The following is a 16,845-nucleotide window of genomic DNA, read 5'->3' as shown; positions in this document are numbered from 1 at the left end:
TAGTATGCTAATAAATTATTCACATTCCTAATAAAATAGTGTAGTGTACTAAAATATAAGCATACACTGTAATATGCATCCCCAGTTTCATAGCGTTGTCCGTTCATCCTTTTTTAAATTATGAATGTTTCATGCTGCGAGTTCTCTTGTTTTTCCATGTTGGACAGACCAGCATCTTATAGGGTGGCCTGAGAAATACCTTCATGCATTTTTTATTTAAAAGCCAGAAATTCAATTTATAAACTCAGAGTACTACTAATGCAGACTTGTTTTGAAAAGTAATTGGGAGCAGGACTGCTGACCGCAGTAGAAGTAGCTTGTCACTCAAATGCTGCCATTGTGGAGAACGCTACTTGGGTTAGTTAACTCCTAAATGAATAGCGACAATCTCATTTTGAATCTCATCTGAATTGTGTTTGTTATAAATAACAATTATCATTCATTAATGTTTATTAAATTATATATTATCTCTGATGCATTTTCTTGACCAGTGGTTATTTTCTAAACATATCCTAAAGTTTAAGAAACACGTTCTTTTGGTTAGATCGAAGTTGCCTAGAGCTGTTCATCATGTCGAAAAAGTACTGTGAGTTATCCAGGATGATAGCAAACACAGGTCCAATACATCTCACAGGTATTGTTATAATTTAGACTTTAATGTGATATAGATGACACAGAATATGTCAATATTGACTTGCTTTGATGTCAAGCTCGGGCTCAGTTAAACTAAATAATGCAGCCATTTGTTTTGTCTTCTGTAACTTGTGTTTTTATCATGAATAAAACTTGAAGGCTAAATTGTTGGTAAAAGCATTGGTATGTTTACTGTAAATTCTAACTTTAAGCAGTTTAAAAAAAAAAAAAAAAAAAAAACATACAAAATTCACACATGAATTTTTTTTTTATTATGGGCAAGAAATAACAAAATGTAACTTTACAGTACGAAAAAAAAACTCAAGTTTTTCTTGCCTATTGAAAGGTTAGAATGCAACCTATACAAATCCTTAAACCTGAAATTTGCATTGAAATAAACATGTACAGAAAACAAATCAGTCACTCATGTATGAAACAAAAAGAAACCTGATAATAAATTTAATAAATCGTGCTTATTAGTTATACCCATTAGATACAGTGTAAAACAAACTTACACTTATATATATATATATATACACACACAAAGGAATTAATTAGCAGTGTAATTGACTCTGTAAAGAGTGGCTAATCTTATTGACAAATGGAAAGTATTTGTTCCTTTAAAAAACAATCAATGGATTGTATGTAAATGTTGTATTTGTACAAAGTAATGCTTCAGATTTTTGTTAACACTAAAATCAATACTTTAGTTTTAATCAGAAGCAATGGTTTTAGAAAATATCCACTAGATAAAAAAAGTCCCACAATTATTCTACTTCTTATTCCCAAAATATCACTGTTCAAAGGTTCTAAACATTTATTTGCCTTTTATTTTTTGAAACAGTCAACATAACTATTTTAAAATCCAGCCGTTAATTAATCCAGATGCTGACGCACGCAGGACTTCATGGAAAGAATCCAAACTGCAACTCAAAAGGCATCACCAGGTACAGCACTTGAAATTGTAGACATCTTCATAACCTGCATCTGCACACCCCTATCAAAATTCCACAGGTACTGTCCTGGCAAGTGCAGCACTTGAGCCACGGGGAGAAGCTGTACAAGGTCTTTTGGAACTGCCACTTTAAAGTAGATAACCATGTGTTCTTAAAATGGGTATAAATAATGCAAAATATTTACAGACATCTTCAAACATTTGCCCTGATGCATCTACACAGAGCACTTTCTTTAAGGATAACAGCACAGGTGCCCACACCATTACTGCAAGCTTACCTATAGTATTCAGCCATTTTACATTTGGATTGTTATTGCTGCTTAAACTGGGAGTTGAGATTCAGTAAAATAAACATAAGGGACTAAACCAGCCTTGTTACATAGCTTTGTAAATCATTTGTTTTATTATTGAAATATACTTTTGTTTGCTTATTACTTTTTAATATTAATTGAATAATAAGGCTTATATCCCAAAAGGCACATACTTATAACAGTTCTACAAAAATGATTGTTAGATTAATTAAAAAAAAAAAAAAAGATCACAGTTTAGTTTTATGTAGTGTACCTGAGCCCAAAGCACAACAAACAAATTATATTTCATACCTTTAAAATGTTCAAAATACTAAATGCATATCAAAACAGGAAATTCAAAAAGTCTTACTCATTGGCACAAGGTCAGGTTTAGTTTTCTAATCCTTTGCTTGGTACATGAAAATTGACTGAACTGAAAGTAAATAGCTTAGGACCTTTATCAAGCTTAATGAATTGTATAATTAAAAAAACAGAAAGTCTGTCCTAAAGAAATAATGAGATTACAACAGCAACAATTTGTCATTACATTACTGGAACTTCCCTGTACCTGCAAGATCAATTCTTTTTCCAATCTGTCTGTCTGTATGAAAAGGCCTCCAGCAAAGCTTGAACTGCATTATATTTACATCCTGTAATGTGCTAAACACTGAAGATATTGGGGCAAAATAAAAGATTATCATAAACTGTACAGCCTTCTGCGTCCAAGTTAGTTCACTTCTATGTCCATGCCAATAAGCATTTTCTAATATTACACACCATCTGATGTTTCACCCTAGCTCTGGACACTATTGTGACAACATTTGGGAAGTATTAAGGGACATGCATACAATGTTGAAATCAACAATTTTAAGAACCACGTTAGATAATGGAGAGTGTATAAAGTATTATTCTATTCAAATCTAGAAAAAAAGGTTAAACATGATAGGCAATTCCTGTAAAATGGCAGCTGAACCTTTACTCTGCTTTGTATCAAGTTGCACAAGGAACAGACTAACAGTGTTACAAGCAATTGGCGTAGTTGTGTGCATAATGAACCATTTACCAAAATGTAAAAGGGGTCCATTTAAGGTTTTACATTATTCCGTTTTTATCAGCACAGCTTATTACCGGTACTCTGCAAAACAATCAGCAATCTATCCACGGGTCGAGCAGGTCTTGTATTTCTGAATGCATCTGATTAAAGTACAGAAGCCATTCCTTCAACGGGAAGTACAGTGTGGTATTAACAGGTTAAGAATTTATTTGCATTGCTTGCTTCAGTAATTACTAACATTTTACAAACCCCTTGCAGCCAAAAAATGCAATCCATAAAATAAATATATAAATGCATCTGCATGTTCAAGTAGTGCTGTATTTAGGATGCACACAGATCCATTTGGAGAGAATAGACAAGTAGATTAATCTACACCAAGAGCCTTCAGCTGTCTCTCAATCTCTTCATCTGAAATCGTGGCAGCTTTGGAGGTGGAAGCTGAAGGCAAATTTTTGCTTGCCGAAGGGGCATTCACCATCTGTAGAAAAAACAATGGCAATTATTAGCAGCCAGCAAATGCATACATATGAATAAAATGAACCCCAGGCTGGAAATATGGACCAGATTTTCTGTGTGACTGCGTTCTGTTCAAGTCATTATCAGATTGACTGGCAAATTTAATGGCAAAAACTCTAACTAATGTATCCCAGACTTCATTTGTGGGATTATCATCTGTTCCTTGCAGATGATTTGAAAAGTTTGCATGTTTCAAATAAAATTATTTGCAACATGGGATTGGCAGTAATTTTATTTGAAAAAGCCACAACAATACAGCACTTGCACAAAACATTTCGAAAATCCTACAATATAACAAACAACATTGCCAAAAAATGTCCAGTTATACCAATAGACTAGGAAAAAAAACTGTAAATACCTTAGTTAAACTGGAAAACAAAAATTATACTGGATTTGCCCCCAGTTACACAAACTGGATTTTTGTCAAAATTAGCAAGACAGCTATTACAAAAATGAAATAAATATGTTGAACAAAACTGGCAGTGAGCAATGACAATAAAAATTGCTTTTATTAAAATATGTCGTCCACTTACTTTTCCAGAGATTTCAATGCCGATTTCATCCAGCACCTGGTTTACAATGTCCTGGGATTCTTCCTCGTCTCCAGATTCATTAAAGATTTCATCTAGTGTGTCGTTAACTGTGGGAAGAAGAAAAGCAAGTCAAGACTGTGGCAACGTGCCGATGAGGAGTCCGAGGCCCCCTTCAACCAAAATATAAAATAAAACGGATGGTCTTTTTTTTTTTTTTTTTTTTATATATATAAGCACATTTGGGTCTTTGTTGCTCTACAGGGAGGCATACTGCTAAATCATTTTGCTATTCTGATCATGTTCCTATTCAGTGGAGAGGGAATGCCTTCAGTCCACACTTTGGTTGAATCTCAGACACTGCTCCTTTTCTATTCTAGTTTCAGTGTAAATTCCCTGATTCTGTAATATTAATTCCAGTTGTGCAGTTCATTAGCACTGTTCTGGGTAGTGATGAAAGGTTTGTTGTGTGCCGAGTAGCTTTCTGCTAATCACGGGGTTATTGAAAAAAGGGACACATGTACAGTTTATTACATTTTAATAAACTACCACCAACCAGAAGGATTCAGCAAATAGTCTGTCTGACCTATTAAATACTATGGTGGGAGTGGCAATAACAATATATTACATCCGATCAGTCCTTTATTAACCCAGGCAAGTCCGTTGTGAGCAAATTCTCATTTTAAATAGTAGCCTAGGCTAAGTGTCACGCAAAATATGAAAGCCCCATCCATTTTGTCCTAGAGCAATCACAAAATAGACTCCTGTGAAGTTGCAAGTTTTTAATCCTCCAACAGCTTGGAAATTGACAGCACAGTGTTATCATACCCAATGCAGATGCTGTACTGATTGAGTGTGTGACAGAGTGAGAGTGACAGAAATGGACATATAAAGACAGGAGGCAGCCTTCACCTCAGGACTGTAATTACATGTTCTCTTGCAGACAGCAGGTGATGGAGCTGGTTTCATTTCCAAGCTAATTCCCATACAAGGTGTGCAAAGTCCAATCTGAGCAAACTTGCATGAAGAACAGGATCATGTTTCCATGGGAAAGTACAGACTCTACTGTACCTGCACCAAACATGCTAACTGGTATATTAAAATAATACTCTAGTGTAAATTAACCATCTAGCCGGTCTATTATGCCACTGACCGAGTTATGGCTGTAATGAGCACCTGTCTGTCAGTCTGTCTCTATTGGATTAAGGGCCAAAGCTTTTTACTCTACATTTTTATAGGGAGCAAATCTTCTGCTGCAAGAGAAAACCATTAAACCCAAGTCTAAAACAAGTTATTTCTTTCTGGATTGATAGCTTCATTGGAAGATATTGGGTAAGTAGTTTTGAGAGTTTATGGTCAACTCTGAGATTAGAGGGTTCATCTTCCTATGTACTAAACTCCAAGCGCCAAGAATTCTGTTTTTCTTAAAATACAGTATTATCTGAATTTGATTTTAGTTCTGAGGTATAATAGTTTATCTTTGGGAGTTGTAAATGTAGGCGAGTAGTAGGATAATTCATTTCAGCTATAACCAGGAATATGTGTTTCTGTGGACAAAAATAAGGCATCCCCAGGAGTATAATGTAAGGGGAAGGACATGTTTGGTGGCTGGTAAACATTAAGTTAAAAGGATATGTGAAAGACATTACCTTTGTGAACAAAGCAAGTATCTCAGACAGTTAAGGAATTAGGGGAGTAAAACTAAAATCATACAAACCTTCCCTTCTATTAATTAAACTGCAATACTGTGTTCATTGTCTGAAGCACCCTGCTGGATTAAAAAAAAAAAAAAACAGTTGTCTTACGCATTTCTTCTGTCATTTCCATCTTCATATTTTCCTTCTGGAAGTTTTGCATGGTTTGTAGGGTCTTCTGTGGGTCCATCTTTTTGTTGACTGTCTGCATTGTCTAATATTTAAAAAGAAACATGAATGTTAAAATGAAAATCAGTTTCTTATCAACTCTTAACAACTGGTGTTTAATAGAGTCTATTAATAGAACCCCTGTGTATTATGTAGAATAGGATCCATAACCATAACCCAGAGTGTAATGAGAGCCAATGACAAGGTATGGATATTCTGATTAACCGAACTGTATGCATTCTATACATCAAATTATATCTGGATACATATTATTTTGGTATATTCTCAAATAATTAAAGTGACTCGTTGTGCTTAAGTTTAAGGCAGTGATTTTATTATTGAAAATATAACAGTGGCATGTCTTACACGTGTGACTCACGTGGAGGAGGCAGTGCTGCTCTTTGACTCTTGATCAATCAAAATAGACCCCTAATAACTACAGTATATTGGAAGGCATGCAGCTTTTCTGTGGTTGTTCACAGCACTGTGACAAGGCTGCATGGCTTCCCATGCAAAGACAAATCATAAACTAATGATTTACTCCCTTCAAACTGCTGCAGAAAACTCTCAACTGATGTTAAAAGTTGCCTTAAATCAACCATTTTGGCAGGCTGGTTTGTTTCTTGTTTTGTCGTTGCTTCAAAGGCCATGAATCAGACAAAAAGAACAACTTGACCCTGCACTTTGAAGTGTTTTTTAAATTGTTTTTTACATTTTCAGTAATTTTTTCCCCAAAACACCTACCTTGATCAAACAATACAGTGGTAGCACAAAGGCTCAGCGATTATATGTTGCATGATGGCCCAACGCATCCCTGGTTCTCAAATTTAGTACTTTAAAAAAATCTTATAGCCAGATTATGAACTCTCTGCCTAAAGACACATACGAGTGAAAACAGCTCTTCTTGATTGGCTGATGTGTGTTTAGTTAAATATTGTACAGTTAAACATTGAACAAATCTGTAACAATTACCTTTGCAGTGGTTGACATTGCACCGGCCATCTTCATCTGGGAGCTCATGACCTTGGTCTGTGTGGACATGGAGGTGACCTTTGAACTAACTGCATATGTTCGGTTCTTCTGTTTCCGCAGCTGGACTAGCTGTTTGGCTAAAATTATACAGGCCCCCTTGTTTCCACTCTTTGCCATTTTTTTTATTTCCAGTTCCTGAGAAAAGATAAAGCAGATGCTGGCTAGTTGGTGGTAATGTACTTGAACACCCACTCTGGAAGAATAAAGGTTAGGAGGCACTTGATATTTCTAGGCTTGATTGACTTGTAACCTTGAAAGCTTAAATAAATGTCACTGTCATTCAGGCAATCAAAAATGTTATTGACTGGAATGGATTCCTGTCCATAACTTGATATATATAAATTGTCATTACAACTGCATTTGTCTACAGTGTAAGAGGTTTAGCCACATAGCATGATTAAACCTGGTTGTTACCACATGTCCATATTAACCCCAAAACCTAACAGATTCCACTAGAAAGCCTCAGTGAATTTATAGATCAGCTGAGAAATCAAATTATCCACAAAGGAGCTAATCATGTAACACCTAAAGCAGGTGCCACTTGAACACCTTGTAAATTTGCACACCAAGCAGAACAGTAAATAAAAAAAGCCATCTCCACAGAACAAACTAATTTCACTACAACTGAACGTTAATGTCGGTGGTGCACTAAAGAGACGATAAAGTCCCTTAAATTTCTCAACAAACAATAACTATCTGAAGAAACAGTAGCCCATGTGTTTCTGCCATCGCTATAATGTATGTTTCCAACAATTTGAGCTCCTGAATTATATTTTGTTAGCACTATATTGGATAACAAAAATAAGACAAGGACCAGAATTACAAAGCTATTTACAAAAAAGTTGTCATTACTGCTATTTTTCTGAAAGGAAGAAAACAGCAGTAATCCTTCTTAAAGGAATAATAAACAACTTAAATCTCCTTGCATGCCTCCAAATTCAATTTCTGAGTTGTTGATGAATTTTTTGGGATGTTTATTTTGTGCATTGTTCTGAACAAAAATGTGCTAATGGCAATGTGGCGTAAACAGCTTTAAGAATCTAGCCCATAGTGTTTAAGGAATCACTCCCTGCAGGATTAATATAAAGTATGAGGGTGGGACCATTTAGTATCTGTTACCAGCATTCAGTGTTAAGTTAAAAACAATACAAGGAACACATTAAGGGGCTGATGTAAGCAAGGGCAGGCGCACTGCAAAAAATGGCCAGGCAACTATTTTGCACTGTGTTCTTTGTAAACTTAAGAGCAATGCAAATTACTCAACACATACAAATAATGAGCTGCTATCATGACAATGAGTGCTGCCTATGCATCAGGCTATTAAGAGGGCGCACTTACAGCCCAGAGGTGAGGTGAGTTAGAAGTACAGAGAGCAGTTGGCGCTGTATGAGATTTGTGAAGCACGAAAATTAAAACAAACTAAAAAATATGTTAGAGGAAGGGCAGCAAAGTCCCCTTGGTGCACAGAAAAGAAAAGAAAGGTTTTTTGTGGAGCTGAGAGTCCTTACGGCTGAGGTCACTCAGCATGACATTTTTTAGTATTTGTAAAAGCCACAGCCAACATCAGTTATGCTACCAGAGGCCACATCCTCCGGCATCCCAAACAAAGTGACCATCAGGTTTGAATATGTGGGATCTTCTCAATTGTGCCCTTCTCCTGCAAAGGTTTTCCTGCCTGTCCACAAGAGCCAAAAGTCGCTGCATCAGGAAGTGTACCACAGCAGCCATCCTGAGGGCAATGACAGGTCTCTGCAGGTGTGTGCTTTTATACAGCTGTTACTTCTGCAATGGTTACTTCTACAAAGGTTTGCACCTTGTAAGAGGAGGTGTAAAGTTTTTGGAGGGTCAGAAATTGCCCAAGTGGAAGGCAAAAACATTACATCTCATAATAATGTTTGCACCCGCTTAGCATTCCTGATCCCCACCCAATTCCATGATCTTTTCTTTATTTGAATACATTTCAATATCATTTAAATAAATTAATGATGGCAGAGTGCTAATTTGATAGAAGCTGCAGAACGGCAGGTGAAAAACATTGTTTACACATGACACATTTTTAGTGGCCGCTAAAGTCCAATTTTATAGCCGCTAAACAAAGTCTGTATGTGCAAAACGCCGATTTTGGTCGCAATGTGTGTTTTGAAGCCTTGCACGTATCCTTACATCAACCCCTAAATGCCTAATCATCTCTAAAAAATTCCCAAACTACTTCATGTTAAATAGGTCAAAACCCCAACAAATCTAAATACAGTACAGCCAACATGGCCTGACCCGAATTACCCTAATATAACATCACGCAGTGATAGGGGAGCACTGTATCAAAATCCCTGAAGAAAACCTCTTAATACTCAAACAAAAATCATCAAATACATCACATCCCCAATATGTAGAGAAACACATTTCAAAGTGTACAGTAAACACACACAGATGTCACGCTTTTCCAATGTAGGTCACTTAGAATTGGATTTCAATAAACCCTCAACACTGGCTAGAACTAGATAGAAGAAGGATTAATTAGCTAAAATGAAATGCCTGAGAGAGGTAATTACATACATGCATTACCATGTTTACTTTTAAAAAGGGGACCCTCTGCTGCTATGGGATCTGCCCTCAAAACAACCAGAGAATGTGAGGAGTGCTTTTTAACCCCCTCTCTTTTTGCACTGCAAAAAACAGACTTCAGCTGCTTACAAATTGTACTGTAGAAAAGCTATCAGGTTGGGTCTTTTAGCAATTTTCCACAAAATCAGTTTGTACAGAAATATCCTACCAATATACTGTATATACAAGTTTGGAGCAGTCAAAGCTTTGTGAATTTTCGTCTACATCAAATGAGGGTGGTAATAGTTTAGAGTTTAAAGTTTTACAGCTGGTTTCACAGACCCTAAACAGCACTAATCCTAGTCTACCTTACCTAGGGTAACATTTAGACTTTTGAATAAACAGTGAATCATTGTTAATTGTGCACATCAAGTATGTTTACAGTTAGCCTTTTTATTTATTTTTTCAATACCTATTTGTCAATAAGTCCATGTACACATAAACACTGTACACATCTGGTACACACATATGTTTAATAATTCAGCTACCAAAGGCTATATCTTGAGAAGCACTAGTGTGAAGAGATGCTGTTCTACAAGCTACTAACACCTGGGTGCTGAGAGATACAGGTGTACTACAGTCTTCTAGAACTGAAGCAAGCTAGCCAAGTACAGTGCAAATGTACTGTAGAATACCAGCTGACTAACCGAGGACTGAGCAGATCTCCCACCCCTGCTACATGATTACAATAAAGAATACAGTGCAAGGCTGAGTCTCAATTTTCCACTCCACTTACCATTTGCTTTTCTTGTTTCTCTAATGCGGCTCGATCTCTGGCTATTTGTCTCTGAGTTCCTCTTAACTCCCGGTTTTGTTCTTTTATTACATCTGAGAAAAGAAGCACAAAGTTAAAACAATCACAAATACTAACTCTGGAAGCCTCAGTATCGTCATACTCTAACACAGATCCATGGAATTGAGAATCAAGAGTCCCAGCAACAGCTATAAAATTGAGAAATGCATTAGTATTGAGACTAACACGGTTGGGATTTTTTTATTTCGATTTTATGATGCTTACTGCACTATAGACGCTTAAAAAGGAGTTCCTTTCCATTAAATGAAAATTATATTTTGCTTTAATTAAGCAGATCTTTTACTAATTATGCTTTAGTTTATGTGTAATAAAAAAAAAAAAGACTAATTAACTTTTGCTTTTCAATTAAGATCATAATGTCAGGTTTACCGTATTGACACCCAATAACTGTACCACAGCACACAATTACAATATGTCATACTGGACGTTCACTACTAATGCCCAATCACAACATAGTTGCAATTTACCTAGGACAAACCTATACTGACCATTTTTGGAAGACAGTAAAGTATAATAATAATTTTATCTCACTTCAGCAAAATCTGCAAGTCTGACTTTGTACTATTTTTGGTATAGTCTAATTTCCAAAGAGCACCGGCATGCTGATGAGTAATTGTCTTTAATTTAATTAGAAGATTAAATCATTGCCAGTCTTCACAGATGACTGCGGAATACAAGACATTTAAACACGTTTTAATAGTAGTAGGCAATGGTACTGCAACAAACTGAAATAATGTCCTTTAGCAGCAGACAGACACGGGAAGGGACTGCGATTCCCACCAAGGTCACTGGAAGACAGTCCCCTCTGCAAAGGGCTCTGTTTATTTACAGTATGGGTATCAATATTAGAGTAACTACAGGGATGCAATTTCTCATTTCCAGGAATGTCCTTGTCCTGTTTACAATTCAGTAGTTCAGTACAAACATACATGACACAGACTTTATAATGAATGGTATTTATTTAGTATAGTACAGTACATGTACTGAAATATTTGGCCTCAACATCATTTAGTTTGAGGGTCCATCACCTACAGTAGCCATCAGGACGAGATGATAGACCCCCTTGGTTAACCACTGGGGGAAGAGGAGGGGTGTGAACCGATTAAACAACAGTTGTAAGATCAATTTATGTTTTGTATGAATGTTAAGTCAGAATTGCATAGACCTGTAAAGGAATGTATCTGTGACACCGGGGTTAACACTACTCTCCTTCGAAAGATCTGAATGGGATCTTTAGTGTTCACAGAGTACTTCATCTGAAGAAACGTGTTCCATTTGACTGCCTTCAGTAAATGAATGGTGTTGGTTTTACATCACAAAGCATGGTGATACAGTGGTTTATAATGGCACCATGTGTCCCTCAAACGAATGAGCAGCAAATTAATACTGTGTGCCAATGCATGTAAAGACAAATATTTAATGGCTAGCCAACAAATTCCCTCCCACCTGTCTGATACAGCAGTGGAGTTACTTCTGCATTCTTTTGTCTGTAGTGCGAGACACACAGCCATACACTCACAGCAGGTACTTCACCGGCGCTCAGACACCAAGCAGAAGGACTATTAGTTGATTCATGTACAAGACGCAAAAGTAATCTTAAAAAATAAATAAATAAAAAAGGATTTCAATGTTTTTAAAAAATATAATTAAAAAGTCTGATCTTGTAGATTATAGTTTTTATTAAATATTCAAAGCAAGATAAGTTTGAGAGAATAGGTGAAGTATTAGTCAAATCATTTGAGAACATCCACTCTCGATTGTAATTTTTTCTGAGTCACTCCACGTGAAATCAACGGTGGAATTTTTTTACATTACCTCTCCTGATTTTGCTGCAAGCTCTGCCCTGTTACACAATAGAACTAACCACTCTCTATGCCCACAGTGAGTTCAATGACTTTGGCTTTACAGCTAGAAGCCCCAGTATCATGTGGCTCTTTGTACAGACTAGCTGCCCATTGCCACGGGATAATCAGTAAGTGACTGTCGCTAAAACATGTGAATTCCACATTAAGAAAGAGTTCTCAAGTATCAAATAATATTATATTTTCATCAGTTCTTGACTGTCCAGCTTAAAAGTTTTCAGGGAATGACCCTAAATCATGTGGTATTCATTTAACTAGTCTACATATCACATGCTCAAATAAAAGCCCCCCCAAGCTGTGTTTGTGTGTTAATGAAGCTTCATGCTCGTCCTACTGTACGTTTCCATTGCAGAGTGACTACATAAATCTAGCCGACATGAAATAAGAGCAGCAGAAACCTGCAGGAGTGGATCTTTTTGAACCACATAAAAACGTAATAATGTCTGGCATACTGGAAATGCTGAGACTATAACTGTGAAAGGTGGGCAACACTGTCTTTCATTTAAATTATGTTGTGCTAAATTGTAGAATTTAACCTAACAGATTTCTGGATGGTAATGTATAATATATCCTTTTGAGGAAATGCACAAAATAAATAGCAACAACTAGAGAACCATACTGTATCTTTGCAGTGGTGCTCTGCAATTACTGTACCCATTCCAAAACCAATCTGACATTAAACCATTATATATTCCTAAACCAACCTGGAACTAAACCATTACCAATTCCTAAACCAACCTGGAACTAAACTAAATCATTACCCATTCCAAAACCAACCTGAGATGAAACCATTACCCATTCCAAAACCAACCTGAGACTAAACCATTACCCATTCCAAAACCAACCTGAGACTAAACCATTACCCATTCCAAAACCAACCTGAGACTAAACCATTACCCATTCCAAAACCAACCTGAGACTAAACCATTACCCATTCCAAAACCAACCTGAGATTAAACCATTACCCATTCCAAAACCAACCTGAGACTAAACCATTACCCATTCCAAAACCAACCTGGAACTAAACTAAACCATTACCAATTCCTAAACCAACATGGAACTAAACTAAACCATTACCCATTCCAAAACCAACCTAGAACTAAACTAAACCATTACCCATTCCAAAATCAACCTGAGACTAAACCATTACCCATTCCAAAACCAACCTGAGACTAAACCATAACCCATTCCAAAACCAACCTGGAAACTAAACCATTAAATTCCTAAACCAACCTGAGACTAAACCATTACATTCCAAAACCAACCTGAGACTAAACCATTACCCATTCCAAAACCAACCTGAGACTAAACCATTACCCATTCCAAAACCAACCTGAGACTAAACCATTACCCATTCCAAAACCAACCTGAGACTAAACCATTACCCATTCCAAAACCAACCTGAGACTAAACCATTACCCATTCCAAAACCAACCTGAGATTAAACCATTACCCATTCCAAAACCAACCTGAGATTAAACCATTACCTATTCCAAAACCAACCTGAGATTAAACCATTACCCATTCCAAAACCAACCTGAGACTAAACCATTACCCATTCCAAAACCAACCTGAGACTAAACCATTACCCATTCCAAAACCAACCTGAGATTAAACCATTACCCATTCCAAAACCAACCTGAGACTAAACTAAACCATTACCCATTCCAAAACCAACCTGAGACTAAACCATTACCCATTCCAAAACCAACCTGGAACTAGACTAAACCATTACCCATTCCAAAACCAACCTGGAACTAAACTAAACCATTACCCATTCCAAAACCAACCTGAGATTAAACCATTACCTATTCCAAAACCAACCTGGAACTAAACTAAACCATTACCCATTCCAAAACCAACCTGAGATTAAACCATTACCCATTCCAAAACCAACCTGGAACTAAACTAAACCATTACCCATTCCAAAACCAACCTGAGACTAAACCATTACCCATTCCAAAACCAACCCGAGACTAATCCATTACCCATTCCAAAACCAACCCGGGACTAAACCATTACCCATTCCAAAACCAACCTGAGATTAAACCATTACCTATTCCAAAACCAACCTGAGATTAAACCATTACCCATTCCAAAACCAACCTGGGACTAAACCATTACCCATTCCAAAACCAACCTGGGACTAAACCTCAGTGGAAGATTTGCAACTCTAATCATCACACAATAAGTGAATGGACAAATCTAGTTTTCTAACCACTTCTTCTGAAACACTCCCTAACTGCAACACCAAGCTGGTCACATAGTCGTGACAGCAAGGCCACTTCCGTCAAGCCACAACAACAAATCAATTAATGTGAAAACCCACAGAACACCCTCCCCACCAACCACAAGAGCTCAAACTAAGCAACTGTGTAATATACCATACTCTGAAATCAATCAACTTCCCTGTCACCTTAAAAAGAAGGATTGTGCATACCCATAGGATCCTCTCTGAATACAATCTTACAACACATTGCACAACTTTCTGTAATGCTGCTGGACCCTTTTCAATGAGTCCCATTCATACAGCTGGCATGCATTCTACTATTGTGCACATTGTTGAAGTCAATATGCAAATTTAAATTCTACAGCACAACTATGATTACAATTATACTGGTATTTAGTGTATGGGTTTGTTTCCTTTTTGATAAACTATTAAATCAACATGTTTATTACTCAATCAATATCTATCAATCAAGTGATCCCTATATGATTTATCCTATGAAATTCTCCAGTACGTTTAAAGCGAGTATGTCACGTGTACAATATTTACTAATGTACTGCTGTTGCGATTTAACCTGTGCCTGATGAGAAGGCCAACTATTATCACCACCAAAGCAAGATGGTTTAATGTCAATGTGTAAATATCTCAAACCTCGATATTACGTTACAGTGTAAATCCACATAACAATATTACTCTCCGCCAGTTGACTTGCACCCAAACTGAAGATGCCTGGTAAAATATGGTAACACACTGTTAACTATGTCCGAATCGATTTCACAGCTGGTCTGATCGGGATCTTTCCCCTTACCAGAAATACAGAAACAAACCGGTTCGGTTCGTGCGTTGGCAGCACCAGGGAGGCGATCTGCCTAAGCAAGTTAAACCACTGTACTTCACATTTTCACAAATGTTCCGTAACAAACGAGAAACAGTCCCTTGCACATAATACAATTTATCCCAGACTTTAGTTTAAAACAGTACAGCTGTTTTCAATTAAGTTTCATTTCCTAACATCAAGCAGCATACTAGTACTGACTGTTCACTTCCATAGAAGTATATCAGGCCCTCAAAACAACTTAAAAAAGCAGACAAGAAACTCACCATCTACAGTCTTCTTCTTAAACAACGAAGCCATGGTTACGAACACTAATGTAGATTTCAACTTGGCTTTATTTGTTTTATAATAAAACTCTATACTGTATTCTGTTAAAAAAAATAATGCCGTTCTGTCCACCGATTATTTACAAGTTAATTTCCTGGTTTGTTACCAGGCAGGAACTGACTGCCTTTTCTTCACATGACAACCGTGAGTCACTTTGGCTTTGACGTCAGTTCAACCAGGGATGGCGTTTTCTCAAGCTCCGGCAGGTGGCGCCGCTGGTCCAATCAAATGCAGTTGTAAATCAATGCGGTAATGCAGTGCATTCCCACAGTGTTGCGTTTCCTGGACGGTTTACAGCAGTAGACCAGACCAGAGGGGTCTTGTATGAAATTAATGAGGATATTATTTGGCACGTTTCTGGTTTGGGAGCTGTCTCTAATCAGACAGCCTGTCATCTCCACTAGAACCGACAGTAGCAATATTTATGAGTTCTTTGGAGTTACTGTTTATTATTTGTATATGAAAGCAGGACCAGTAGCTTGTTTACTGGCACTGAGGGTGCAGATTTTGTTGCTCCGAGCATTTGCACAAAAGTAGTTTCCCTTTCTATAATGGCCAGTAAAATATTTCTGTTTCTTCAAGTCTGATGTTAAATTACGGCAGTAACATTTGTACTGGTAATAAAAAATAAAAAAACCGAAGAGGCTGCTCCTCCGACGCGATCATCTGATAGACTCAGATCAGTGAAGCAATACATTTTGTTATATAGTTTTCCATATTTATACTTACTATACAACATGTTTAAATATATATATATATATATATATATATATATATACTATATATATATATATATATATATATATATCCGGCAGACTGATTAAATATTACAATAATTACTGTATTTATGTGGTTTTAAAACAATGCAAAATAATACATACATAAAAAATAATAAATAAATAAATAAATAAATCAGGAATTGCAGTACCTAAGCGATACATGCAGACTGTACAAAGCTTCCAGTATTTTCAGCTTCTTTGACCCTGTGGGCCGACCCAGGGTCACCCCATATTTAGGTATGCAACCATCGCATTTGTCTTTTTAATGTGCCTTTGCGCGTTTACATTCCAAGCAAATTACAAGCTTACCAGTGCCATTAATCAATAAAACAAACTAACTGTTTTTACTTCAAATATTACAAATAGTTATCTGTTATAAAAAATAAAATATTCCATAGCGATTGTAAAACTGCAGATTTCTCCAGCCAGATTGTTGCGAGACGCTAGCGTTGAGCGCAGAAAAGAATCCCAAATTTGCTGCTGTTCACATTTCGTTTCAATCAATTTATGTTTAGCGCTTCCCATTAT

The 16,845-nt window shown here is 36.7% G+C and overlaps 1 protein-coding gene across 1 annotated transcript; it reads right to left on the bottom strand.

The window, feature by feature from the left end:
• Positions 1-886: 886 nt before the first annotated feature.
• On the bottom strand, positions 887-15,666 carry LOC121327980 (charged multivesicular body protein 2b-like). Its single transcript, XM_041272380.1, has 6 exons — positions 15,478-15,666; positions 10,210-10,301; positions 6,813-7,007; positions 5,784-5,886; positions 3,982-4,088; positions 887-3,410 (listed from the first exon to the last, which is right to left on the bottom strand). The coding sequence occupies exons 1-6, from the start codon at positions 15,509-15,511 to the stop codon at positions 3,297-3,299; spliced, it is 645 nt and encodes a 214-aa protein (XP_041128314.1). The 5' UTR covers positions 15,512-15,666; the 3' UTR covers positions 887-3,296.
• Between the last annotated feature and the right edge of the window lie 1,179 nt (positions 15,667-16,845).

Source organism: Polyodon spathula, chromosome 15 (genome assembly GCF_017654505.1).
Source record: "Polyodon spathula isolate WHYD16114869_AA chromosome 15, ASM1765450v1, whole genome shotgun sequence".
In the NCBI taxonomy this organism is placed as follows: domain Eukaryota; kingdom Metazoa; phylum Chordata; class Actinopteri; order Acipenseriformes; family Polyodontidae; genus Polyodon; species Polyodon spathula.
Note: the sequence above shows the minus strand (reverse complement) of the source record. Positions and strands in the feature narration are given on the sequence as shown.